The sequence below is a fragment of the Lemur catta genome, chromosome 2 (assembly GCF_020740605.2).
Source record: "Lemur catta isolate mLemCat1 chromosome 2, mLemCat1.pri, whole genome shotgun sequence".
In the NCBI taxonomy this organism is placed as follows: domain Eukaryota; kingdom Metazoa; phylum Chordata; class Mammalia; order Primates; family Lemuridae; genus Lemur; species Lemur catta.
Window position 1 is genome coordinate 114,142,651 of NC_059129.1, and position 27,815 is coordinate 114,170,465.

Genomic DNA, 27,815 nt, shown 5'->3' on the forward strand with positions numbered 1-27,815 from the left:
AACAATAGATGTAGTGAAAAGGAAATGCTTATACACTGTCGATGGGACAGTAAGATGTACAACCTCTACAGAAAATAGTAAGGAGATTCCTCAGAGAACCAAAAGCAGACCTACTATTCTGTCCAGCAATCCCACTACTGGGTATCTACGTAAAGGAAAAGAAGTCATTATATCAAAAAGACATATGTACTCATGTATTTATCACAGCACAATTCACAATTGCAAAGATACGGAATCAACGTTAAGTGCCTATCAACTGATGAGTGGATAAAGAAAATGTGGCATATATATACCAGGAAGTACTACTCAGCCATAAAAAGGAATGAAATAATGTATTTTGCAGTAACTTGGATGGAAGTGGAGACCACTATTCTACGTGAAGTATGTCAGAATTGGAAAACAGATACCACATGTTTTCATCTATATGTGGGAGCTAAGCGAAAGGTGTATGTGGTCATAAGGAACAGTAATGGACATTGAAAACTAATAAGGGGGGAGGCTAGGGGGGGTGAGGGATAAAAATCTACCTAGTGAGTACAATGTACACTATTCTGGGGAAGGTTATACTGAATGCCCTGACTTTAGCATGATATAATTTATCCATGTAACAAAAAGCACTAAATTTTTCTAAATTAAAAAGAAGACATGAGTGATGGTCCTACCTTCAAGGAGTTTATGAGAGATGAGCAAAGAAATAATTACAAGACAGTGAAAAAAATTGCTGTTTTAGAGGTAAGCACTATGCAGTGTATGTGAATATTGATACCCAAGAATAACTTCAAATCAAGCCAAAAAAGACAGAGAAAATTAAGGGTCTCTTTGCTTAGTTAAAGGCACAAATATTCTAACTTGTTACACTTTTCCTAAAACTAAGAACATGATGATATTGAAAAGCAACAAAATACAATGCAATGCAACTAAAAATTTTATTAGGAAATGTGTATTTGGGGAAAGAAAATCTACCCCAAATCAGTAGCTTCATAGTGAGAGTTACTGAAAATATTTTGCTGGAAATACTCCATGAGAAAGTACATCCTGGGGTTGCTCATGCATATGTGTCATAGGCCTATGCCATCTGTTGAGAATATTATTTATTGTCTTCTGGTTCAAGCGCAATTGTAAGATGGTTTAGTGGTAGCTGGAAAATTCCTTTTCAAAGTGCTCTTAAAGGGCTGCACAGGTGCAATAATTTACATTTATATTTTTAAAAACAATATATTCCATTCTCTCATGTCTACATTCCCTCAGAGAGACAGAGAAAGCAAGAAGACATTTGTTACTGGACAATGAACTTCAGGGTCTTGGAGCTTTCTCTTCAGATGAGAACCGTTTGGCCACATTTCTTCCAGAGCCCATCTTCTCAAGTTTTCACTATGGATTCATTCTGAACTTCTATATAAAACAATTAGGCCTAGTTCGTACTTCCCTTCCATTTCCATAAAGAATTTATTTTGTGTTGATCTGTAAATTATTAAGGGTTTTGTTGAAAATTTTAGAATAATGCCATTAGAATTACCATTAAGATTCTATAGATTAGTATTGAATTTTACCCCAAATTCTTGTGTAGATGCATGGGGTATGAAGAGGCTTTCTAAAATGCCTTTAAGTAAACTCAATAAGAATTTTAAACAAGATAAACTTTTTGTCAACCCCACACATAATTCCTGGTTTTGATTTTTTTCCAAAATCTTATAAAAAGATTGAAAAATATTCAAACATAAAAATATTTGAAAGAATATTATGGTAAACACCCATATATGCGCCACCTAGATTCTACCAGTAACATTTTACTATGTTTATTTTATCACATATCTGTTCATCTATCCACTTTTCCATTCATTAATCTGTCTGATGTTTTTGATACAATTAAAAAATTGCTGATATCACTCCACATCCCTCAAATACTTGAGTATGCATATTTAGAGTTCAATATCTGTTTAGCTTTTTTTTTTAATTTCTGAGCTTTAACAAATGTATATATTTGTATAACCCAACCCTGTACCAAGACATTGTCATCCCTCAGAAAATTTCCTCATTCTCCTTCCCAAGGAATCCCTTGCTCTACTCCCAAAGGCAACTATTATTCTGATTTTTTTCTACTATGTTTTAGATTTGACTGTTGTAGGACATCACATAACTGGTACTTTTTTTGTGTAAGGTGTCTCTCACTTAGCATAATATTTAAAAAATTCACAGCTGAGGTTGCCCTAAACTCCCTCTTCTGGTCATTCAAACCTCTGAGTTTTCTACCAGGATTTCTGCCACCTTGTGCAGCATAGACTGTGACCTGACCTCAGGTTAAAACCACATAAATAGGAGACTCATTATAAACCAGTTACATCTTTCAAGTGTCCACTCTCCTCCAGGATATGCCTGCTTTTGTACACTGTCCAGAGCTCTTATATGGGTGGTATGTGAGTCTCTGTGTGTGTGTATTGTTCTAATTTGTTTCATTTTTATTTTTAGTTCAGAGTTTATGGCTGTTGTATGAGGGAGGCTCAATCCCCAAGAGATTACATGGCCATGGAAGCATAATTTTGTTTTCAGTTTTTGAAAATTTAAAAACCTATACAACTGTGAAATCTCTAGAAGAAAAAGTTCAATCGTAGTATCTTAAATGTCAAGGAAAGTAGACACGTATTTAGGAAAGTTGTATTTTCTAACAGCCCTTAGACAGGAAATAGATTCAAGTGATACAAGTAAACCCTCTAATTTTATAGTCGTGAAATTGAAGACCAAATGATTATGTGATTTAAACATTAGCATATATTGGAATTAGTCAAAGTTTCCTGATGTTGCATGTCCAATAAGAGCTCTATGGAATACATCCTATGGATTTTACTTCCATAATATATCACCACCTATTATTAACTGTCTTTCTGTTGGGTGTATATAGGGCCATATTATTTTACGAACTGCTAAGAATCACAGGTGGTTCTTGAGTAGTTGATATACATAAGACAATACTGGTATATATTTAGAATTATAGGAAATAATGCATGCAAAATCACATCCTAGAGTGCTTGGTATGAAGTCTCTAACAAATACTTGTTCTTCTTCTTCCTACTTCTCATCCTTATTAATTGCTCATACTTTCAAAATTCAGAAACATTAAGGGAAAGTAGCACTTTTATTCTTTTTAGGAATCCTTTATTTTATTTCTGTTCTTCTAAAATTTAAAGTCACAAATTTCTAGCTTTTCATCTATATGTTGCTTTGCCTCTGTTTATTGATCTTTTAATGAGGAATACAATACTAATCCAGGGGTAGGGGAACTTTCTCTGTAAAGTAGCAAATAGTAAATATTTTAGACTTTGTGGGCAACATGCTATTGCCTATTTTCCTTTTTTTTTTTTTTTTTTTGACAGCCTCTTAAAAATGTAAAAACCATTCTTAGCTTGAGGGCTGTACAAAAACAGGTGGTGGGCTCTAATTTGCCAACTTCTGTATATTAGAATTCCTGCTATAAAATGTTGAAAAATCAGATAAGAGAATGCATGTAAAATCACATTGTAAATCATGCTGTTGATATGTGTGATATTATTATTAATGATAATAATTACCCACTGTCATTTGGAGGGCAGCACAAAGACCTGAGGGAATTGAACATAAGTAAAGTAGGTTTTGATGAGAGAAAGGAGAGCGGTAAATTCTAGGTCTTCTAGATTAATATGGTGGGAGACAATATTTTCCACATAGCAACATGAGATCTCAGCACTTATGCCAGGAACAAGGTAAGAGAGAAATATCAACACACACATTGATTATTTCACGATATTTTTCTAAAGCCAATCTTAGCAAAAATAATCTGGCTTCTTTGTTACCGGAGAAAAACACCTAAAATCAACCATCTTAATCGTCTCTAGCCAGGAATGTGCCATAATTTGACTTTTTAATAATTTGATTTTAACATAATTTTTCAGCAAACAACTGAATTTCTCTCTCAGTTCATATTTTTAACTTTTATTTCAGTCTTTCCAGTAAGTACTCTAAATTTAAAAATGAATAATTTCTTTGCTACTGCCTTTTAACAAACACAAAAAATAAAAATTATGTCTAGACTTTAAAATACTTTATTAATCACAATATTTTCTAGGAGAAACAAAGAAGCCAGTTTTCTGAAGAATCAGGTGTTGTTTATTTCAAGTTCATCAACAGTTATTTATCATGGATAACACTAAAATTTTTCCTAACTTTGTTTTTCTGTGAATTTAAAAATATTATTCTTAAAATCATAATGTAGCATATTCTCGAGAGCAAGGGACTGAGAGGTCTTGCAGATCCGTGACTCACTGTGACAACTGGAGATCAGCAGATCATGTCTCCAATGTGCCTGCAGAATCTTATGCACAGATGCCATTTTGAGGAACACTGGCACCGTGCCAGAGTTTCTTAGGTGTGGAAAATCCTGTGCTTTAAAGCATTGTTGAGTTTTGTAATTTCACAATATCTCTTAGTCATTCCTAAAGTTGGAAGTAATTAAATAACAAAGATCATGCATCACAGAACAAGCTGGATAATCATGTTAAACACATTGACTAATTCTCTAACTTAACTATTAGATGAAAAGAGAGGGAAGCACTGAGTCAACTGATGAGGCACAGGCATAATCAGACTGTTATGTGAGTTAAAGGAAAGGAAAAAAAAAGCCCTAGAACTCCAGCCACAACCCACAGACAGACTAGGACAGTATCAATAGAATCAGCTAATTCAATAACAGAACACAAATCAGAAGCACAAGCTTAAAAATGTGTTTATGAGTCATAACCTACTTACATTTCTCACAGGAATTGCTGATTTCTGTGACTAACCTTGAGACTTTTAAAATGGCATTGGAAACGAAAGAAGCTACATTTCAAAACGTAAGATGCAAAAATAACTGGGTTAGCAAATCTTCTTGTTTGTTTTATAAGAAAGACATAAAATTTTTTTATATGCAATCATGTTTACCTAAGAGAAAGAAAAACCCAAAAACCTTTGAGTCACTTACTTCGTTCTCTTTCACACTTTCACCACATTACATTTATCACCATATCCTACAGATTCTCTCTAATAGCAACTATCATTTAATAAATGTTTATTGAGCACCTACTAAGTGTCAGGCACAGGTCTATGAACTGGGGCAGAATAGAAGAGAAAAATTCCTTGTTCTCATGGAGGTTAAAAATCTAAGGAGGGGGTAGCATAGATAATTAACAAATAAAGAAATAAACACGCATTATGTCAGTTCAGTGAGTACCACAAGGAAAAATAAAGGGAGTGGGGTGACTAGGGATGAGGTGTTGAGGGTGGTGGTGATAAAAATATTACTCAGGTTGTGTAAGGAAGGCCTCTCTGACAAAGGGATATATTGAACAGAGACCTGAAGAAACAGGGGAGCAGTCAGTGAACCATGACAAGCAGCAAGAGAACTGCAGGCACAGGGGAGGCAGATCAAGGCCCTGAGGTGACAGCATGAACGAGACATTTGAACAAGGGGCCAGTGAAAGTCTGTGGAATGCTGGCAGTGGGGATAAAGGGGTGTGTGGGGGGGGAAGGGGAACCATATGAAAGGCCTGAAGGAAGATTTTGGATTTTACACAGGAAGCCACGGTGCCCCCTCCCATTTCATACCCTCTTCATGTGCCAACGTAACAACATAACAATAGGCTGCTACCTCATGTCTTGCCTCCTGGGTCTCCTTCCTCTAATACATATTTTACTTTGCCACAATACCTATTTTTGTTTAACCCGGAACTGATCTCATGTCTCTCCTATTAAAAATATCCCACTATCTTAATCAAAACAAAACAAAACAACAACAACAAAATACCTGGTCAAATCATTTTCAAGGCAATTCAATCTACATAGTCAGAATCTCGGAAGATAATAGATGATGCAAACACTGGGTAATTTAGGAGAGCTTAGTAATGGGGCCAATTACAAAGGTTGTACAGAGTTTAAGTTTTGAATAAGAGATGATGGTACAGTACCCTGAGATTAGGAACTGAGGGGAGCCTTTATCTTCTGACTGGGTTGAATTGTGTTGCTCCCCAAAACACATAAAGTCCTTACCCCAAGTACTTCAAAATGCAATCTTATTTGGAAATAGGGTTGTTGCAGATGGAATTAGTTTAAATGAGGTCATTGTGGAGTGGTGTGAGCTCAATCCAATTTGACTGGTGCCCTTATAAGAAGAGAAGAGACACAGAGATCAACACACAGGGAAAAGACAGCAGAGATTAGAGTGATGCATCCATAAGCAGAGGAACCCCAACAATTGCTAGCAAACACCAAAACTAGAAGAGGCATGGAAAGGTTCTTCTGTACAGCTTTCAGATGGAACATAACCCTGCCAACAACCTTGCTTTCAGACTTCTAGCCTCCAGAACTATGAGCCAATAAATCTGTGTTGTTTTAAGGCATCCAGTTTATGGTATTTTGTTACAGCAGCCCTATGAAACCCATATACCTCCCTTGCCGGCACCTGGCAGATTGAGAGCTGAAAAAATAAACACCCTCAATCCTCTGATTACCTGTCATTGCCTTCCATTGGTTGAACTGAATTGGAAGATAAGGGGGTAACTGAATCATTCTTGTGTGTCCCTATGGGTTAGCCTCCAGGAGCATAGAGGGCAGACAAGAGAAGGAATAGGATCTAGAAGGGCAAATGGAGCTATCCCGCACAAAGTCCCTAAACAATTTATGTCACCGTATCTTTCCTGCCTCATCTCTTGTTCTTTCTTCACAAGTCACATACAATCAGACATCCAGGACCACTAGCTGCCATCATGTGCTGCTTACACAGTCCACCTTCTAAAATACTTCCTGACTTGACCACCTTCTCCATCTCTGAAAATCTAACTCATCTTCCAGGACCTCCATGAAACTTTCTATGATCCACTTTGGCAGAAATCACCCCTGCATTGCAACTCCCATTGTCCTGGCTTTATAGTTCTATGATTACATCTACCAAAATCTGTCTTATATTACACTTAGAGATCTATCTTCTCTTATATTATAGAGATCTTCTCTGTTTAATTGGAACATTCCTCAGGCTTGGATTGAGTTATATTTACCATCAATGAGCCCTATGTATAGCACAACAATGTACACAAAATAGGGATTAATATATATTGGTTAAATTGAAAATGATAATTTTAGTATTGAAATGAACCGTAGAGTCATCCAGTTCAATCTGCCCAATTTATAGAAGTAAAAACTAAGGCCGAGAAAAGTGTAGGCAAATGGCAATTAATGGAAAAATAGGACTAGGATACAGATATTTATTTGTCTAGTCTGATATTTTTCCCATACAATAATGGAACAAACATCATTCTCATAAATCTCATAATTGCAGCTCCAAAGTCTTATAAAAATAATAAAATGTAAATGAGTTAGGAATGTGAATAAAAAGCTTTTTAATATACTTGCATGTTGAGCAATTCTTAGAAACTACTTTAGAAAATATTTTAAGCTTTATTGATACCACAATGTTTGAGAAACAGCTTGTGGTATTTAACACCCCCCAAAGGCAGCTGGGTTCTCCCATTCCAAGTTGGTAGCACTGTGTTAAGAGATAAATGGATAAAATTATTTGCCATAATTTTAAAATAAATACAACTGAATAGTTTAAGCTGTCAGTTTAGAAACTTTCAGAACCATCTAACCCTCTTGCTAGATTTTGTCAAACAAAATGTCAAAACCAAGTTCAAGTAGCCCATAAATCAAAATGCTCAGTTTCCTATCTATATTATCTGAGAAAATAAACTTTCTTGTGTGACAAAAACAGGCAACGCATTTTCTCTTATTATTTTTTTATATAATATTAAACTTATCCTATTCTTACATTAGCAGATGCCATAACTTCTCAATTACATCTTTCTGCTGGGAAAAATAAGGCAAATGAAAACTTACAAAAGTTAATGGATTTCCATTTTTGCAGTATTGTAGTTTAGGAGGTTCCCAAGACCATCCTCATTTTCAATAATTTTATAGGAAGACTCACAATACCCCGCAAAGTGGTCTACTCACAATTAGAGTTTATTACAGTGAAAAGACACAGATTAAAATCAACAACAGGAAAAGGCACATAGCACAGAGACCAGGCACTGAGGTACCAGTGGTCCTCTCCCAGTGTAGTTGTGCAGACAATGCTTGTTTCTCTCAGCAATGATGTGTGACAATATGCATGGAGCATTGCCAACTGGGAAGCTCACCCAAGCCTTGGTGTCCAGGGTTTTTGTCAGGGGTCAGTAGCATAGATATGGCTGACCACCCGCACAGTTGACCTTAGTTTCTAGCACCTCCAGAGGTAAAGCTGATACTGCATGACTCAAGACCCGCACCGTAAATCACACTGTTAGCACAGACTACGTGGCATGGCTGTAGGAAGGAACCCAGGTAAACAAAGACACTCCTCAGGCCACGCAGAGGTTACCTCCTAGGAACTGGGGGCAAGGGCCAAACCTTTCTTTAGTAAAGGTTAATCCTTTACTATACAAGTGTGTCTTGTAAATTTAAAATATAAATTTCTAAGGATTAGGATTTCTATCTTGTTGTTTCTACCCTATATCTGAGGTTTCCAACCTGAAGTTCCAAACTTTCTCAATTTATGATGCCCTTGTGTCTCAGTTATTTTTCATGCTGCCCTTTGGGGCAAAAGAAATTCCTGATAGTAATTAGGTCCAAACAATTTAACTGTAGTAGTGTGCACAGTCTGACAGGTGATGTTGTGATTCCTTGAAGAATTTTAAATGTCCCATGGCACCCTTAGGAGCTTGCTGCAGTGCTTCAGGGCACCTTGCACATAATTTGGAACCTTCAGCTCCATATAATGCTTGAGTCACTACAGAATAACATTCTTTTAGTTTCTTTCCTTTAAAAATGCTTTGTTAGGATCTAAAGATGCACAGAATGCTAGGAACTGGGATTCCATTTATAGGTAAGATCTGCTCTTGGACAGTCTGAAGTGTTTCATAGATGTTATAAAGTTAATAATAAAGGGAAATTTGGGAAAAAGATTATTTTTCTCCATTGGACAAATTAATAAATTAAATTTTCCAGAACTTAACACAGGATTCAACATCCATTCAGGAAATATATGTTAAATTATAACAAAAACAAGGAGGACTTGCTTACCTTAATCTGTCATGAATGTGCATGCAAATAATAGCCTTTAACACCAAGTCTATTTCTCTGTTCGTTGGGATGAAACTTTCACTCTTAAAAACAATCTTCTTTTTCTCTCTTGTTCATTATAAAAGCACATATGTGGAATTAGCATCATCGACCTAGAAGTAGTAACATGACCAAGTTTAATTTATTAGAGTACTATTGTCACTGGAAGAGGTAAAGAGGAAATTCAAAAAAGATGAGGAAGGGAAGCTGTCAGATCCATCACCTGAGGAATAGAGATCCACACCATGTAAACTGTAAACTGTAAACTGAAAGTGTACAGAGGGGTACTGACAGTTAATATTTGATTTGGCCTTTTGTATTTAAAAGAATGTGCTCATTAACTTAAAAATGTGATGTTACGTACAGCTTTTATTAATTCTAAAAAATCTCCTTAAAATGATTAAGTAAGTAGACTCTTTCATACCCACACTATTGATGGATGGGATTATGAATTGGTGCTAAATTGCTGTGATAATGTGTGCCAAGAGACTTGAAGATAAGTACACCCTTTTCTGTACCAATTTAATTTTTAGAACTTTATCCTATGGTATACTAGAAATATACACAAGGGTTATATGTTAATATAATACACATTAATACATATTGTCTTATATAGTTTATTAAAATCATAAATGATCTTTTTTAATACAATGGAATTGGTTAATTCAATTATGGCATATCTATATAGTAAAATACTATATAGTCACAAATCGTAGTGATGTAAAGACATATTAATAGCATGAGAAGTGTTCAGGACATATTACTAATTAACAAAGGTAGACAAGCAGAAAAAACATTAATATTTTATATACATTTTATACGCACAGATACAAACACCAGAATGAAATATACCAATGTTTTGAAGTGGTTATTTTGGGTAGTGAGTTAGAGGTGAGGTTCCTTCCCTCCCTTCCTCCTTCCTCTTTCCTTACTTTTTTCCTTTTTCCCTCTTCTTCCTCTTCCTCCTCCTTCTTGGTTTCTTCTGTTTTCTAAGCATTTGAGCTTTGATAACTTTTAAAATGCGAACAAATTACACTGTTTTGTTTTATTTTTAAATTTCTTTCATAAAAGTTGGCTACTGGGATTTTCCACCTTTTCAGGTGGAAAAAGAAAGTGAAACAGTTGTGTTCCTCTATTTTTCACTTGATGCCCCTTTTCCTTCATGATTCCAACTTTTCTGCCTCCATGGGTGAAGAGCGAAAAAACAGGAAAGGTAGAACCAACATCCTACTGTGCCCTTCAGAAACAGACCTGTAAAACCACTCCTCCTCCATTCATTTCTCTTCAGGTAATGAATTTTTTTTAGTTAAGTCATTTCTGTTTCTTTTTACCTGTTTTGATATTTGAGGGACTGTTTTTTAGACAAACAAGTCAGGTGTTTGCCATATGATTATCTCATGGTATTTCAATGTTATGTATTTCTTCTCAACAGTCAAGAAGAAATTAGTTTAAGCTTTAATATGCAAAACTAAAATGATTCATAGCTCTTCTGATATATCATAACTTTTTAAAATAAGGTAATAAATCTAGGCTCTGTAATTGTCTAATTAATGTCTGGATAAAAATTTCAGGCAGTTCAAGATGGCTGACCAATGGCACTCGCTTTCATCACAAAGAAGGAACAAAATAGCTAGCAGATAATCATATGTTTAATACAATGTCTAAGAGAGAACACAGCAATTCAGCAGGAAAGTGAACAAGGAATATCTCAAGCATGGAAGGAGAGGGAAACAAGGCAGCTGGCCAGGGGAATCAGCTGCGAGCCAGAAGAGGCTCCCCAGTCAGGGCTGGGAGAAGGTAAACACTCCTACCAGGGACTCAGCGATGCTAGCCACCAGTGAGCTCCTCGAGCCCTGTGAGCACTGAGACTAGAACAGGATGCTGCCTGGAGTCCAGGACACAGCATTGCTCCAGAGAGGGAGTTCGCCCAAGCACGCTGTCTGGGGCCTGGGGGATCCCCTACCCAGACACTATAGCCTATGGATATGTGTGCTATCAGGGGGCCTAAGGACAGGCCCACCATGCCCAGCACCACCCTACCACTACCTGAGTGTGCCAACCACGGACCTGTAGATCAACCTGCCTAGCCTGCTGTGGCTGGCACACATGTGCACCATAAGGAGGCCTGACAACAGGCCTAGCCTGTCTGCTGCTAGTGCCAAAGCTTGCTGTTTGGGGACCTCAGGATCAACCCACCTAGCTTGCTACCACTGGTACCTGTACGTTTTCCTAGGGCCTGAGGATGGCCCAGGCTGCTGGCACCCATGCACTTCAACCCAGGGCTCAAGGATCTACCGGCCCTGTGCACCACAGACTGCTCCCAAGCAAGCAACACCAAGGGCCTGAGGAAACGACAGCCTGCCTGGTGCCACCCCTGCCAGTGCCCATGTGTGTTGTCCAGGGGCCTGCGGATCCACCCATCCTGCCTACCACTGCTGGCATCTGCACCCTCCTTCCCAATCCTCCCCAGGGGCACTGCCACCACCACTGCCAGCACCCACCCCCACTTGGCACTTGGAGACCTGGGACTGACCAATGCAGCCTGCTGTCACCACTGCTAGTGCCTGCATGTATCCCTTGGGAGCTTGGGTGCTGGCCCACCACTGCTACTACCATGACCCATACCACACATGCCACCCAGGACCCCAAGGGCACCACCACCCATCCAACCCACTGCTGCCACCGCGGGAACCTGAACAAGCTGCCTAGAGGCCCAAGGATCAATGTGCCTGGACTCACTGCCACCAGTGCCAGCCAACACTGCCTGGGGACCCAAGGACAGGCATGCTTATTCCACTGTCACCCCCACTGAGGCCCACTGACAGGCCTACCTGGCATCCCTGTTCCCAGCAAAGCCTCATCACAGCGTCCACTAACAACTACAGCCTAAGCCACTGAGGAACTCAAAGATACAACTGACACTGATTACAGGCAAAGAAATCATATGAAGACTATACTACTGGAAACCCTCAGAGCAAAGCCAAAGTACTGTACTCAACCAACACCATAAATACATCCATAGGAAAAAGTCTTTTCTTATGAAAGCCAACGCAAAAAATTGGAAGAAGCAACTGTTATACCAGATATGTAGATATCAACAGAAAGACACAAGAAATATGAAAAAGCAACGAAACATTACACATCCAAAGGAACACAATAATTCTCCAGCAACAGAATCCAACAAAAAAGAAATCTATCAAATGCCTGAAAAAATAATTCAAAATAATGGTATTAAAGAAGCTCAGTGAGATACAAGAGAACATAGATAAACAATACAAAGAAATCTGAAAAACAATTCCCGATTTGTAAACACAACATACCAAAACCTATAGGTTACAGTAAAAGCAGTGCTAACAGGAAAATTTATAGCAATAAATGCCTACATCATAAAAGTAGAAAGATTTCAAATAAACAACCTAATAATGCACCTCAAGGAATAAGAAAAGCAGGAACAAACGAAACCCAAAATTAGTAGAAGGAAAAAATACTAAGGATCAGAGCAGAAATAAATGAAATAGAGACTAAAAAAATACAAAGGATCAATGAAACGAAAGGTGGTTTTCCGAAAAATAAACAAAATTGATAAATAACTAGCTAGACTAACCAAAAAAAAAAGTGGGGTGGGGAAGCCCCAAGTAAACAAAATCAGAAACAAAATAGGAGACACTACAACTGATACCACAAAAACGCAAAGAATCACCAGTAACTATTATGAATAATATACGCTAATAAACTGGAACACTTAAGAGGAAATGGATAAATTCCTAGACATATACAACCTGCCAATTAAATCAGGAAGTAATAGAAAATCTGAATAGACCAATATTGAGTAATGAGATTGAATCAGTAATAAAATTCTCCCAAAAAAGGAAAGCCCAGGACCAGATGGCTTTACTGTTGAGTTGTACCAAACTTATAAGGAAGAATTAACACCAATTCTTCTCAAATTATTCCAAAAAACTGAAGAGGAGGAAATTCTTCCTAAATCCTCTATGAAGCAAGCCTTCCTCTGATACCAAAACCAAACAAAGACAGAACAAAAAAGAAAACTACAGGCCAATATGAATGTAGATGCAAAAATCCTCAAAAAATATTGGCAAACCAAATCCAATGACACATCATACTATATTAATACCATGATGAAGTGGGATGTATCCCAGGGATGCAAGGATGGTTCAGCATAAGCCAAATCAATAAAGGTTATATGTCACATCAAGAAAATTAAGGAAAAACCATATGATCATCCCAATCCATGCATAAAAAGCATTTGATAAAATTCAACATTCCTTCATGATAAAAACTCTCAACAAATTAGGCAGAGAAGGAAAGTATTTCAACATAATAAAGGCCATATATGACAAATCCACAGGTAACATTATACTGAACGGGGAAAAGCTAAAGAACTTTCCTCTAAGAACTGGAACAAGACAAGTATGCTTCACTTTCACCACTCTTATTCAACAAATATTAGAAGTCTTAGCTAGAGCAATCAGGAAAGAGAAAGAAATAAAGGGTATCTAAATTGGAAAAAAGGAAGTCAAATTGTTCCTTTTCACAGATGACATGATCTTTTATGTAGATAAACCTAAAAACTCCACCAAAAACCTCTTAGATCTGATAAATAAATTCAGTAAAGTTGCAAGATACAAAATGAATATACAAAAATCAGTACTGTTTCTATACACCAACAATGAACTAGCTGAGAAAGAAATCAAGAAGGCAATCTCATTTACAGTAGCTACAAAAAAAAAAATACCTAGGAATAAATTTAACTAAGGAGGTGAAAGATCTCTACAAAAATAACCACAAAACATTGATGAAAGAAACTGAAGAGGACACAAACACAAAGACAGACATCCCATGCCGTTGGATCGAAAGAATTAATATTGTTAAAATGGCCATACTACCCAAAGTGATCTACAGATTTAATGCCTCCCCTATCAAAATACCAATGTCACCTAATGAGTACAGTGTGCACCATCTGGGGGACGGACACGCTTGAAGCTCTGACTCGAGTGAGGCAAAGGCAATATATGTAACCTAAACAGTTGTACTCCCGTAATATGCTGAAATAAAAAAAATAATAAATTAAAAAGAGCCTTAAAAATGTCATTTTTAACATAAATAGAAAAATGTTTCTAAAATTCATAGAAAAGAGCCCAAGTAGCCAAAGCAATATTGAGCAAAAAGAACAAAGCTGAAGGCATCACACTATCTGACTTCAAATTATATTACAAAGCCATGGTAACCAAAACAGCTTGGTATTGTTATAAAAAACAAGCACATAGATTAATGGAACAGAATGCAGCAGTCCCCAGTCTTTTTGGCACTATGGACAGGTTTCACGGAAGACAATTTTTCCATGAGATGGGGGTTGGGGGTGAGGTGGAGCTCAGGCAGTGATGCAAGCTATTGGGAGCCGCAGCAAATACAGATGAAGCTTTGCTCACTTGTCCATCGCTTACCTGCTGCCATATGGCCTGGTTCCTAACAGGCCACAGACTGGTACCAGTCCACAGCCCAGGGGCTGGGGACTGCAGGAATAGAGAACTCATAAATAAACCCATGTATTTCCAGCCAACTGATTTTCAACAAAGGGTCTATGAACATATTAAATACATTAGGGAAAGGTCACCCTCTTCAATAAATGGTGCTGGGAAAACTGGAAATTCATATGCAAAGAAATGATATTAGACCCCCTATCTCTCACCAGTTATAAAATCAACTCAAAATAGATTAAACATTTAAATGTAAGACCTGAAATTATAAAACTACTAGAAGAAAACAAACATAGGGGAAACACTCCAGGAGATTGATCTAGGCAATGATTTTATGGCTAAGACCTCAAAAGCATGGGCAACAAAAACAAAAATAGACAAATAAGACTATATTTAACTTTCTTCACAGCAAAGGTAACAACAGGGTGAAGAGACAACATATTGAATGGGAGAAAATATTTGCAAACTATTCATCCAAAAAGGGACAATATCTAGAATATATAAGGAACTCAAACAACTCAACTGAAAGAAATTAATTTAATTAAAAAGTGGACAAAGTATCTGAATAGACATTTCTCTGTCCCTCCCCTGACCCTCTTTTTAAGAGACACAGTCTCACTCCATTGCCCAGGCTGGAGTACAGTGGCTCAATCATAGCTCACTGTAACCTTGACCTCCTGGGCGCAAGTGATCCTCCTGCCTCAGCCTCCCAAGTAACTGGTACTACAGACATGCATCACCATGCCCAGCTAATTTTTTGTAGACATGGGGTCTCAATATGTTTCCCAGGCTGGTCTCAAATTCTTGGCCTCAAGTGATTCTCCAGCTTCAGCCTCCCAAAGTGCTGTGATTACAGGTGCAAGCCACCATTCCTGGGATGAAGGGACATTTCTCATAAGAAGATATATGAATGGACAACAGGTTTATGAAAAATGCTCAGCATCACTAATCATCAGGGAAATTCAAATCAAAACCATAATGAGATATTATCCAGCTAGAATGGCTATTATCAAAAAGACAAAAAAAGAATAACAAATGCTGATGTATAGAAAAGGGAACACTGATACACTGTGCATGGGAATGTAAATTAATACAGCCATTATGGAAAATACTATGGAGATTTCTTTAAAAACTAAAACTAGAACTACCATATGATTAAGCAATCTCACTACTGGGTATTTATCTAAAGGAAAGGAAATCAGTATGTCAAAGGGATATCCGTACCCCCATATTTATTGCAGCACTATTCACAATAGCCAAGACATAGAATCAATCTAAGTGTCCATCAATGAATGAATCCATAAAGGAAATGTGGTACATACACAAAATGAAATACTATGCAGCCATAAAAAATGAATAAAATTCTGTCCTTTTGCAGTCATATAGGCTGAACTAGAGATCATTATATTAAGTAAAATAAGCCAGGCACAGAAAGACAAATTGCATGTTCTCGCTCATACGTGGGAGTTAAAAAAGTTAATTTCATGGACGTAGAGAGCACAATGATAGTTAGCAGAGGCTGGAAGCAGGGCCAGGGGCGGTGGCCAGGTGAAGAGAAATTGGTTAATGGGTACAAACATACAGTTAGAAGAAATAAATTCTCAGTGTTCAACAGTATAGTAGGGTGACTATAGTTACCAGCAATATATTGTTTATTTCAAAATAGCTATGAGTTGATTTGAAATATTCCCAACACAAAGAAATGATAAATGTTTGAGGTGATGGATAAGCTAAGTACCCTGATTTTATCATTACACATTGTATGCATGTATCAAAATATCCCATATATACCATAAACATGAACAAATATTATGTATTAATAAAAAATTTCACGGGAAGCAAAAACAAGTTATGCTTAAAGGCTAGAATAAGAAAGGTGGTGATAGAAAAAAATAACATTCCAAAACTGACATAGTCTTCTGTTAATGAAGTCTGGATTTTAGGGAAGGTGCACAGTTCATTGCGGATTAGGACATTTTAAGAGTTGAAACTTGCAGGAGCAGATTATTAGTGACAGTACTCATCTTGTATCAACAATTATATACAGTATGACATGGAGCAGATGGCTTGAGTTTTGAGAATACTAAGCTTGTGGTAGATAAGCAGAATTGTTGCTACAGTAACTATATTTTCAGTCATCCTTTAAAAAAAATGGATCCCATCAATGCAATCATCACTGGTGCATCATGTTCTTCAGAGAAAACTGAGGGTCGAACCACCATTTTAGCTTCGCACTTCAACTCATTTCCAGGCTGCTGGTGTCCCTTGAGTCCCAGATGGAACACTAGGGGTGCTGGGCCCAGGATTCAGGCAAGTCCGGGTCAATCTGGAGGACAGAGATAGGGAACCAAATAGGGTTCTCTTTTCACAAACATCAGATGAATCCCCTAGGGAAGAAGCCAAGGCAAAGGAAAGGGCTGCAGTTTAAGCAGCAGCGGTATGGGCAGCCTTCAGGTGTCCCGACAGTGACTTCTAGTTGTTTTGGGGCAAGGACAGCCACTGACAGTGAGCTGGAACCTAACAAATAAGGAACAAAATGGTGGATGCTGCAAGAACAAGTTCTCAGAACACGAGTGACAAATGTGTGTGAGGCATGGTTCCCAAAGCTATGGGAGGACTTAGAGGGGTTTTGATTCCTATAGATGTTGTGGGTGTATATTTTTTTGCATCTCTTATTGTTACTCTGGTCTTACTCTCAGCTCTCTTCACCTGGAAAATACAGATTACTTCTATATCTCTGAAAAGATTAGAAGTGTAGTCATCAGATGGCACACACAAGTGTGCTTCTTATCTCTTTAAAACGATAAGCATTAAAAGTATCATTTGGTGAAAACAGCAGTTATCAGGAAATCATTAGCCAAGATGAAAAAAAAAATCCCTGAATAGCATTTAATCTTCAAAATAAGAATTCTCCGTTCTTGGGTCAGACAGATAAATGATGTGGCACTTAAGACTGATCAAATTCAGTTCTGTGTTGGATTAAGTAATGACAATGTTCTTTGGCATTACACTGCTTTCTTAGTTTGCATAGCTTGTCACCTTTATAGCATTTGTATTTAATTTAGAAAATATTTTAGGACAACCTAATAACAATTTCAAGATAAAAAATAATTGTACACACTTCACAGCTCCTTCCTATTACACAAATGTGTAAATTAAATTCCCTCTCAGGAGAAAAAAAACAAGGCTTGGCTTCCCAAAAATGTTTTCATTGGCTTTAGGGAACTAAAACACACCAGTGTCTGGGTGACTAATACTTCCTGTAAAATAAAGATAGATCAACACATAATTAAGTTCTGGCTCAAAAGTAATTGTTGTCGTGGAAACAGTTTTGGGGATAAATACGGTTATGCTAATGAAACTCTCCATGATTTCCACTAATGATTCAGTTTATCAATTAGGCCAGGCCATCTTACTGCCTTATGCTACCCATTTTGGAATATTTAAAAACACTGAAAAAAAAAACCCACAAAACTTCCTGAGAGAACACTGAAGGGAAGGGAAAAGGGATAAATTTTTAATTATTTATCAGCTCTTGTAAAGATTCTAGTTGAAGGAGTAGATTGAAAGTGCTTTTGGATTATTTGTGGTTTTCAAAAAGATCCTTCCTACCTTCACTAAGCAGAAAAACAGAGTTATATAGACAGCATTTTGAACTAATAATACCTAGCATTATTCCTCTGATCTCGACATCCTAAGTAGCCAGCGTTTTCTAGTTCCAGCTTGGAGTACTCGGTAGTTTTGCAGGAAGTTCTACTTACTGCGTAACCCACAGAGGAGCCTGCCTGCCCTGTGGGGTTCTGTTGGGGCCGGGTGTGAGCTCCGGGCACCAGAGCGCATCCCAGATCTTAGGTCACACCCACTCGGGGTGTGCGCGTGAGTGTGTGCGCGGGTGCCTGCGCGCGTGTGTACGTGCGGGGAGGTGTGCGCCCAAGGGGTGGGGTGCGGGGCAGCGACGAGGGCTCTAGGTAAAGCACGAGGAGAGGGAGGTGGCCCGCTCCGGCTGCTCCCCCCGGGGCCCAGGCTGCTCGCCGGCGCTCGGGCTGCACCTCCCGGTGCGCGCCGCGGCGGCGCCGCAGGCCCCTCCGCCCTTTGACCACCGCCCTCGGGCCGCCCGTCCAGCGGCCGGGACCCGCGATGGCGCGGGACTGACGGCCGCCTCCCCCGGGACCCCTCCGCCCCGCCCGGGGCTCACGGGGGCCGCGGCGCCGCCCCGACCTGCATGTGGGGCGGGCGCACCCGCGCCCGGAGCGAGCGGCCCTCGGCGCCCCCCGAGGCGGTGCCCGGCCGCGCGGGAGAACGAGGAGGAGGCGCGGCGGGCCGGGAGCACGGGCTCCCCGGAGGGAGCTTGGGGCGTCCCAACCCAGGAGGAGGGACCCGGAAGCAGAAGCGGAGCCGCGAGTCGAGCCGAGCCGCTGCCCCCGCTGCCCGCCGGCGCCGGGTGGGGGTCCCGGCGGCTGGATGGGCAGCGGCGGCGCGGGCCGCGGGCGGCGATGGGCGAGGAGCAGAGCACGGTGAGCGGCGGCGGCCGGCCCCAGGAGTCGCGGGCCCTGGCCGGTGGCACAGCGGGCCACCCCGAGCCCCCGAGGCCGCAGGGGGACAGCGCCGGGGCGCCCGGGCCGCGCGCCGCTTCCTCCGAGTCGAGCGGCGGTGGCTGCGGAAGCAACTCGGGCTGCGCGGACTCGAGCACCCCGGAGCCCGCGAGGGGCTGGGGGGCCCCGGCCTGGAGCAAGAGCCAAGCGCCGGGGCTATCCGCGGGACTGGCACTCAGCGGGCCTCTCAACCCCCAGACTTTGCAACTGCAGCTGGAGCAGGAGGAGGAGGAGGAGGAGGAGGAGGAGGCTGGGGACCGAAAAGAGGGAGGGGATGAACAGCAGGAGGCGCCCCCCGGCAAGGGGCTGGAGCCCAGGACCCGCGCAGGGGCCCCCGGTGGACTGGCCCTGGACGGTCTGGGTCGGCGGCGCCCGCTCCCCGCCGAGAGACAAGTCTTCTGCTCCGTGTACTGCGTGGAGAGCGACCTACCCGCGGCCCCCGCCGCCGAGCAGCGCTCGCCGCCCGCGTCGCCAGGTCGGGCTCCGCCGGTGCCCAACCCTCCCAGCACCCTTTCTTCCTTCCCCAGCCCCCGGCTGTCCCTCCCATCGGACCCCCTCTCCCCCGACGGCGGCAGCATCGAGCTGGAGTTCTACCTGGCGCCAGAGCCATTCTCCATGCCCAGCCTGTTGGGAGCGCCACCCTACTCTGGCCTGGGTGGGGTAGGGGATCCTTATGCGCCCCTCATGGTGCTGATGTGCCGGGTGTGCCTGGAAGACAAGCCCATCAAGCCCCTGCCCTGCTGCAAGAAGGCCGTGTGCGATGAGTGCCTCAAAGTCTACCTGAGTTCCCAGGTAACTTCACCCCCTCCCGTACCCCTTTCTGTTCTCCATTCATCCTACCAAACCACTGGTGGAGGTCCAGCTCTGGAGCTCCCTGCTCATGGAAAGAGGTGACTGAGACACACTTACTGAGGACGCGTATCAATTTCTGACATCTCAGTGTTGTTATTAGTTAAGTGTGTTTTGTCCTCACTGGTTTACTTGACTGGAATTTAACTCTGCTCTGAGGTTCAGGCTTTGGTTGGCAGCTGCAGAAGGCACAAGGTACAATCAGTTGCCCTCTGCTTATTTCTTCTACTGGATTGCAAGCAAGAGCTTGCTCAAAGGAGGAGGGCAAGAGACTGCCTCATCGGCCTGGTATCCCAGAAACTAACAAGCAGTGGGCATAAAATAAATATTTATAGAGCTGGTGGAAAGAAGGGTTGGAGTAAATATTCCAGGCCCATGATACCTGAATTTTTAATTTTGCCCATTTATAATATTCCAGAAAAGTGTAAATTGAAAATATACATATTCCTTGGCTTTTGCCCACTTTTCAGTTTTCTTTTAGCACAGTAAAGTTGAAGTGCTTTTCTTCACTGGAGTTTTAAGCCAACACAGTACTTTATTTCTGTAAGAGGAAAACAAAACAAAAAGAGCAAAACAAAGCAGAGAGGCTGAGAGGTTTAACAACACAAGTGCTGGTGAAACTTTCTTCCTCAGCTTCTTATTTGAAAACTTGTTTTTTTTCTTGGAAAGCTTGAGAGTGCAACACACCAGCTTTCCTTCACTGACGGTGCATGTGTTCTTCCAGCAGTTTTCAATCTATGATGTTTCTGCCAGTGTTTTGCACAATGCGGAGTGCCCTTTGATCCATGTCCAATTGTCCTTGGCCTATTCATCTTTCAAAACCCTGTCTGTTCAGGTGCCAACTCTTCTGTGAAGCCTTACAGGCCACTGCTTATATACTTTAAAAATATCTAACATATCTTATGTGCACTGAAGTTGTTCCTTAGGTGTCTGTTTGTCTTGCTAGACTGTCTGGACAATGTCTTACAGTCCTGTATGTGGTAGTTTCACACTGAGTCCCTTTCACGCAATAGCATTTAATAACATTGGCCAAAGCAGACTGAATGGGGCCCACTTGGTGTGGTTCCTCTTTGTTTTGTGGCTAATCCAAGCTTGGGTCCAGACTAAAAGTATGTACAGTGCTCAACTGAAAATGCAAAGGGAAATTGAGAATGGAATGTTACACAAACAGTGAATTGGCCAAAATAGTTGAGATTATCCAAATGCCTGGGAGAGACTTTGATGTCTTTTTCATGCTTTATCCACAAACAGACACTTAAAACAGGAGCAATGTCTGTTGCTTGTTGTGACATCACCATTAAACAGATATTGCTGTGGACAGCCCAGTGGTGGGATTCAGAAATTTCCAGAAGATGGCCCCTGCTCCAAGGAATTCACTGTGAGAGCAGATGTGTACAAAAGAACAATACAAGGTAGTATATAATGAGATGTCAACAGAGTAGCAATACCAGATAGCACTTCCTGTGAAATGCTGGATACACATACCAGTGGGTTTAGAAGTTCAAGGGAGGTAGTCCTTGTGGGTTGGGGTACTCTGCCTAGCAGTTTGAGTTCCTTAAGGTGGGCCTTTTGCCCACAGAAATTTTCCTTTTCTTTTTTTATCTACCATAAGTTAGTTTTAGGAAGTCAGTGTTTTGATCTCTAGCAGAAGAAAGGAGGAATGGTGGGGGGGGAGGGGAGCACACAAGGTGAGTCAGGTGGCATTGCACTGTACGGTGTAACCACTGAACACTCCTCTGAAGTGACATAGCATCTGAAGCTTATCTGTAATATTTATGATTGTATGTATGTTCCTGACCTTCTCCCAAAGCATTTGACAGAACTTTCAATAAAGAAAAATATATATTATTTAAAATAAACAACCACAACAAAGATATGAGTCATGTATGCCAGGCAAGCTTTCACCTCAGGGATTTTGCATTTGCCATTACCTGTGCCTAGAACATCCCCCTCCATGTCCCTTTTGTATGCTCACTGTACTCCCCTTCAGGTCTATATTCAAATGTCTGTGACCTTCACTGACCACTCTTTTCAAACTTGAGCCTCACCCCACACTATTTCTTTTCCTGGTTTTTATTTTCTCCACAGCACTAATATACTCTGTCTTATCCTTAAGTATAAAGACAGAAGCTTTCACATGATTTGTTCACTTCTATATCTTTGGCATCTACAACAATGTGTAGCATATAACAAATGTGCAACCAGTAGTTACTGAATTTATGAAGGGCCTGAGATTGCCCCAGAAACCAATGCTAGGAAGTGGTGTTCTGCTTGGGCACTAAATTCTATTCTGAGCTTCTTGTATTTAAGATAAGAGACAAAGGCTTAAAGCAGACAGATAAAACAGGTTTGCTAAGTTTGTTATTAAACTGAGAATTAAACAGTTTAGGTAAACTTTTAGCTTATTAAAAATAACCTTTTTCAGTAGGATAAAAATACAGGATTGTGGTTGTAATATTTTTTATCTATATTAATTCTAAGGTCCCTCTACTCAAAGAGTCTGTTTTTCTGTCACTTGATGTCTTTGTGCCTTAATATCTTCATCAATGAAATGTAATTGCAAACGATGATCTGTAATAACCTACCAGTTCCAAAGCAAAACAAAATCAAATTGCATGGTTGTTTTGCTGCCTTACTTAGCTAGATCAAAAGGGCATAATGAGTGCTTTCTTTCTCATTTTATAAGGTTTCTTAGTTTTGACAGAAGCAAATGTGTCAAGACTGAACTTTCAGGGCTCTTAAAAACCTTTGGAAATAAAATGATATATTTGAAATAAAGAGCTATTGGTGACTTTTTTCACCATTTTTTTTAGTTTGTGCCACATTACTTAGTGCATTTTAACATAATTTAAGAAAATAAAGCAGAGTCCCTATTAAGCATTTTATGCAAACATTAAAAGTGCATATTAAATGTAAGTTGGAATATTGCCTGGTTAAATATTCTTCTAAAAGGAGATACTGTTCTTTAACTCCAAAAGGAGTTCTTTGAAAGAAGATATGAACTTGGAAGATAGGAATGTAGAGTTTTAGATGATAAGTCTGTTTCCATTAGTGCCATGGGCTGCACATGTGGCAAAGGCTGATGTGTAGGTGTCGTCAGTATTTCAGTACAGGCATAGTAGATTAGGTGGTGACTTAAGTATCTCTATGCAGTGGTATAATAATTTTATTTTTCAAAACATAATATTTCTACTGTTGTTGCCATGACTGGGGCTGAGGGAACCCTTCTCAGTGGAATAACTTTGCAGTGTAGTATGTACCATCCAATTTCTCATTGCCATGGTGAAGAGTTAAACTGATGGATTATAAATCTTTGGCACCACAGTAGATGTTGATTTAGAGGCTATGGAGCACTAGGGCAGAGATAGTTACATTGTTTTATATTGACTGGGTCCGTAAATCCTGGACACAGACATTTTAGAAGTGCATTTCCCGGTAACCTATGTATAGGTGCATGACTATGGCTAAAGCACACAATCCTAGGGATGTCTGCAATATCTTGCAGGTCCCTGAGCCTTCCTAAGTGTTGGCCTTCTCAGCTGAAGTGGCCTCTATCACATTTTCCTAGGAAGAAAAATTATCTGTTGCCTTTGTTTCATAGAATGATAATATGGTCATTTCAGAAAGCCTCCACGGGTATCTTTCCTTTTATGATTTTGGTTTACAAAGAAAAATTTGTTATAAAAATGAAGTATTAGTATTTAGCGTTTTAGATGAAGAAAAGAGAGACATGAGCATGCCAAAGGGCTTGCTAAAGGTAACAGCTGTTGTGGCTTTCACCACTCCACTGAAAAGTTCTAAGGTTTGGCAGATGCATATGGCTTGGAATGTATACACCTGCCCAGTGAGTATTAATAGAGACAAGCAACACATTTCTTCTGCAAATTGTGAACAGAACAGCTGCTAGATGGTAATGTCCTAAGATGACTGTCTACTATAGTCACCCTAGAATCAATGACCTAGGGGGTGAAAGCTTACATATACTATTATTAAACTCTGAGTCATCCAGGTCTTCATGGGTAAAAGTGTAACAATTTTGTTTTCCTTTATACCTTATTGCACCTTAAATATTTTTAGAAACCTTTGTGTTCAGTATTGAGTTTGAATGCAGTTGTCTTCACATAGGTGAATTTATAGTTCCTATCAAGCCAGGCGTGATTTCGGTAGTCCAAAAGAATAATATGAGACTGAAAATTCATTTTGAAGTCACTCCGCAAATTTGAAAAGTGAGAATTAAGGCATATGTAAGCATATTCTTTTGCATACAAAATTTATGTGTGTGTGTGTGTGTGTGTGTATTTGGGGGGTACAGTAACATCTGCTTTCACACCTGACTCACGCCCTTATTTTCCTCATCTCTCTCTACTTCGTTTTACTTTAACAATTTCTTTCTTTTTTTCCCTTTTATCTCTTTTGCTTTTCCAAATCTGATTTTACTGGTTTAAATTTGATTTCGGAAGAGGAATCTTCTGTCGAGTGCTGCGCCCTGGGGCCAGCAGGGTCTTCTCCAAGGCCTGCTGCCTGGATGGGTGTTTTCCTTTCCCCTTCAGCTGTCTGTGGCTGAGGCTATATAGGGAAACGCTGCATTGTGCTCCACTACCTAAAACATCTCAAATAACATTACAAGTACTACTGACTTAAGGCATCAGCTGATACCTTTAGAGTGTGAATTTTTTTCCTCCTAGAATAGAGCTCAGCTTTTATACTTGAAGGCTCTTCCTTACTCCTGCTATGAAAGACATGAAAAGGAAATCATTAGAACTTGAACTATCAGCTTTTTATTAAGTTTGTGATGGGCAATGTAGATAATATACTTGAGTGGTAATTTCTTATAATTATCCATTTATTAGTGTACCATTTGTACATTTAACAAACATTTATTTGGGTACCTATATGCACCATGAGATACTCTATCAATAGTGTATTAAATACCTTCAAGGAACCATCTTACAACCTAGTTGGGAATATTTTTCCGAGCTTTATCTGTTGGCGTAAATAAGCTTTTTAAAGTTCCCAGACAACTATGGATCTTTTTCTCTCTTCAGCTTGATCCATTTGTTGCATCTATATTCTAAGCATTCTTACACATATTTTTGTTTCATTCTAATTCACTTACATACTGAATACTTATGACATCCCTGGCACTGTTGTGAGTTCTGAGGATAAAAGGAACTAAACCATATAAAGACCCTGGCTTCATGGAATTTATATACTAGGCTGTGATGCAGACAGAATATAGAATAATTAAATTATTGAGCATATTAGGAGATAATAAGGGCTATGGAGAAAGAGAAACAAGGAAGAATGATAAAAAATACTGGGGAGAGACTTGTCCTTGATATATTTATATTTTGGTGGGGAGTTGTGAAGGAGGGTTTGTTTTACAAGTTGACTTTTGAGAAGAGACCTTCATGATGGTAATGAAGCAACATGAAGATATCTAAGACAATAAAAAGTATAAAGTTCCAAAGGCAGGAGCATGCGCAGGTGTGTTCCAGGAACTGTGGCTGCAGCATAGAGAATGAGGGGCAGAGTGTTAAGAAAAAGACAGCAGGAGCAGTGGGGAGAGCTGGTTGAGCAGAGGTTTAAGGCTATCAGAAATTTTCATTACCTCAGACTGAGATGGCATAAGAAGCTAGAAGATGTTGAGCATCTTATAAGATTTTGAGCCTCTTTTCCCTTTAAAAGAGACCATCTCAGTAGAGAACATGGAGTAGGAATCGAGTGGAAGTAAAAAGATCAGTTACAAGACTGTGGCAATAACTGAGAGGAGAGACAATATAGTTCAGATGAGAGTGATAGAGATGAATGAAGGTGGTTTGAACTGGTTGAATTTTGAATATATTGTGAAGATAGAACTGACATAATTTGCTGATGATTGCATGTGGGATGAGAGAAAAAGAGTCAAGGATGACTCAGGTTGTGAGCCCAAGCAATTAGAAAAATGGGGTTGCTATTTAATAAGATGAGGAATACTGTCGGAGGACTAGGTGTTAGGGACAATGAGGAATTTGAAATGCTGAGTAGACATTCATAAAGGGATGTTGAGTAGGCAGGTGGTGTCTGGCATTCAGAAGAGAGATCTGAGCAGAAGATATAAATTTGAATGTTGATGACATATAGATGGTATTTAAAGCCATTAGATGGGATGAGGTCACCTGTGGAGTGATAGTAGGTAGAGGAGGATTGAAGATTGAGTCTGAGCATGCCAGTGTTTACAAATACAGACTGTGGGACATAAGAAAGAACCAGCAAGGAGTCTGAAAGGGAGTGGGGCCAATTAGGCAAGAAGAGAAGCCAAAGGTGGTGTTTTAAAAGGGAGGGACTAATCATCTGTGTCTAATCTTGTGATAGTTCCAGCAGGATGAAGATTGAAATAGACCATCAGATTTCCCAACAAGGAGGTTATTGGTAACTGCGAACAGTGCTATTTGCATTGGCAGTCATGGGATTGGCCTTCTGATTAGAGTCTGTTTAAAAGAACAGGAATGACCAACTCCATTTTTGTACTGTAGGTAGTAGAGTGTCATATGAGGACACTTAAAAGTTAGAGAGATTAAATAATTTGCCCAAAGTCATAAAGCTAGGAAATGGCAAAGGTGGGATTTAAATTTCAGATCCATTTGGCTCTGAAACCCATGGCCTTTTCACATTCTTCAAATTTATTATCTTGTGTATAAGCTAAATGTATTTATTTTTCTTTTAAGTTAGTATCTATATCATGCTAAATCACAAATCTTTTATTCCAAGAAGGAGAAGAAACTTAATTACATGTTTGGAGGAAGTGGAAAGTTCCTGCCCAAACTTAGATCCCGAGAAAGATGTCTACCAAATTCAGCCTCATCTCCATGTAAGAAAATCAAGAAGAATTTGGCTTAGGAAAACTGTGATTGGATGTACTGTTAAGTTTTAATGACAGCATGCACTCCTGTTTTCTTCCTAACTTTCTGGCCATTACTTTTGTTTCCATTGGCTCTTTCTCTTATTTGATCATCTCTTAATATTGGTATCTGCATGGTCCTATCCTAAGCCCCCTCTCTTCTCACTTTATATACTATTAATGGGGCCATCTTACCCACTCCCCTGATTTCAAGTAACACTTGTATGCTGTTCTCTCTCAGATCTTTATTTCTAGCTCTGATCATTGTCCTCACCTTTAGGGCCAGATAGCCATCTCTTTCTTGGACAATTCTAGTTGGATGTCCCATCCACCACCACCTTAAGCTTAACTTCTCAAACTAAATTCCCGCCTTCCTTCTCTTCCTTCCTACGTGCCTAAAGCCTTGCTTCTCTTTTGGGATTCCCTGTTTCCATCAGTTGCACCCAGGTCAGAAACTTGGGAAACATCGTTGAGCTTTTCATCTCCCTCACCTCCCACATTTAATCACCCGGTCTTTTCAATTTTCTACATCCTAAAAACACTTGTGTGTTCTTCTCTACTTTTCTCCATTTCTCCTGTCATTTCCCTTGCTCAGGCCTCCACCTTTTCTCCCCTGGATTCTAACAACAGCTTCCTACTTTGTGCCCGAATCTTGACTATCTCCAATGTATTCTCCTTGCTAAAGCCAGAGGGTTCTTTATAAAATGTAAGACCAGTCTTGGCACGCTCCCTGCCTTTCAACATCTGCCTCTTGCTTTTGGAATAGAATCTAAACTTTATAACATTGTTTATATGTCCCTGAGTGATGTAACTCCTATGTCCCCCTACAAGCTTTGT

At 39.9% G+C, this 27,815-nt stretch overlaps 1 protein-coding gene across 1 annotated transcript in view; it reads left to right on the forward strand.

Moving 5' to 3' along the window:
- Positions 1 to 19,150: 19,150 nt before the first annotated feature.
- Positions 19,151 to 27,815, forward strand: part of RNF217 (ring finger protein 217) — a 100,804-nt gene continuing 92,139 nt past the window's right edge. Inside the window, exon 1 of the mRNA XM_045544290.1 lies at positions 19,151 to 20,041. Within this exon, the coding sequence (XP_045400246.1) occupies positions 19,151 to 20,041 (891 nt within the window). The remainder of the gene's footprint in view (positions 20,042 to 27,815) is intronic.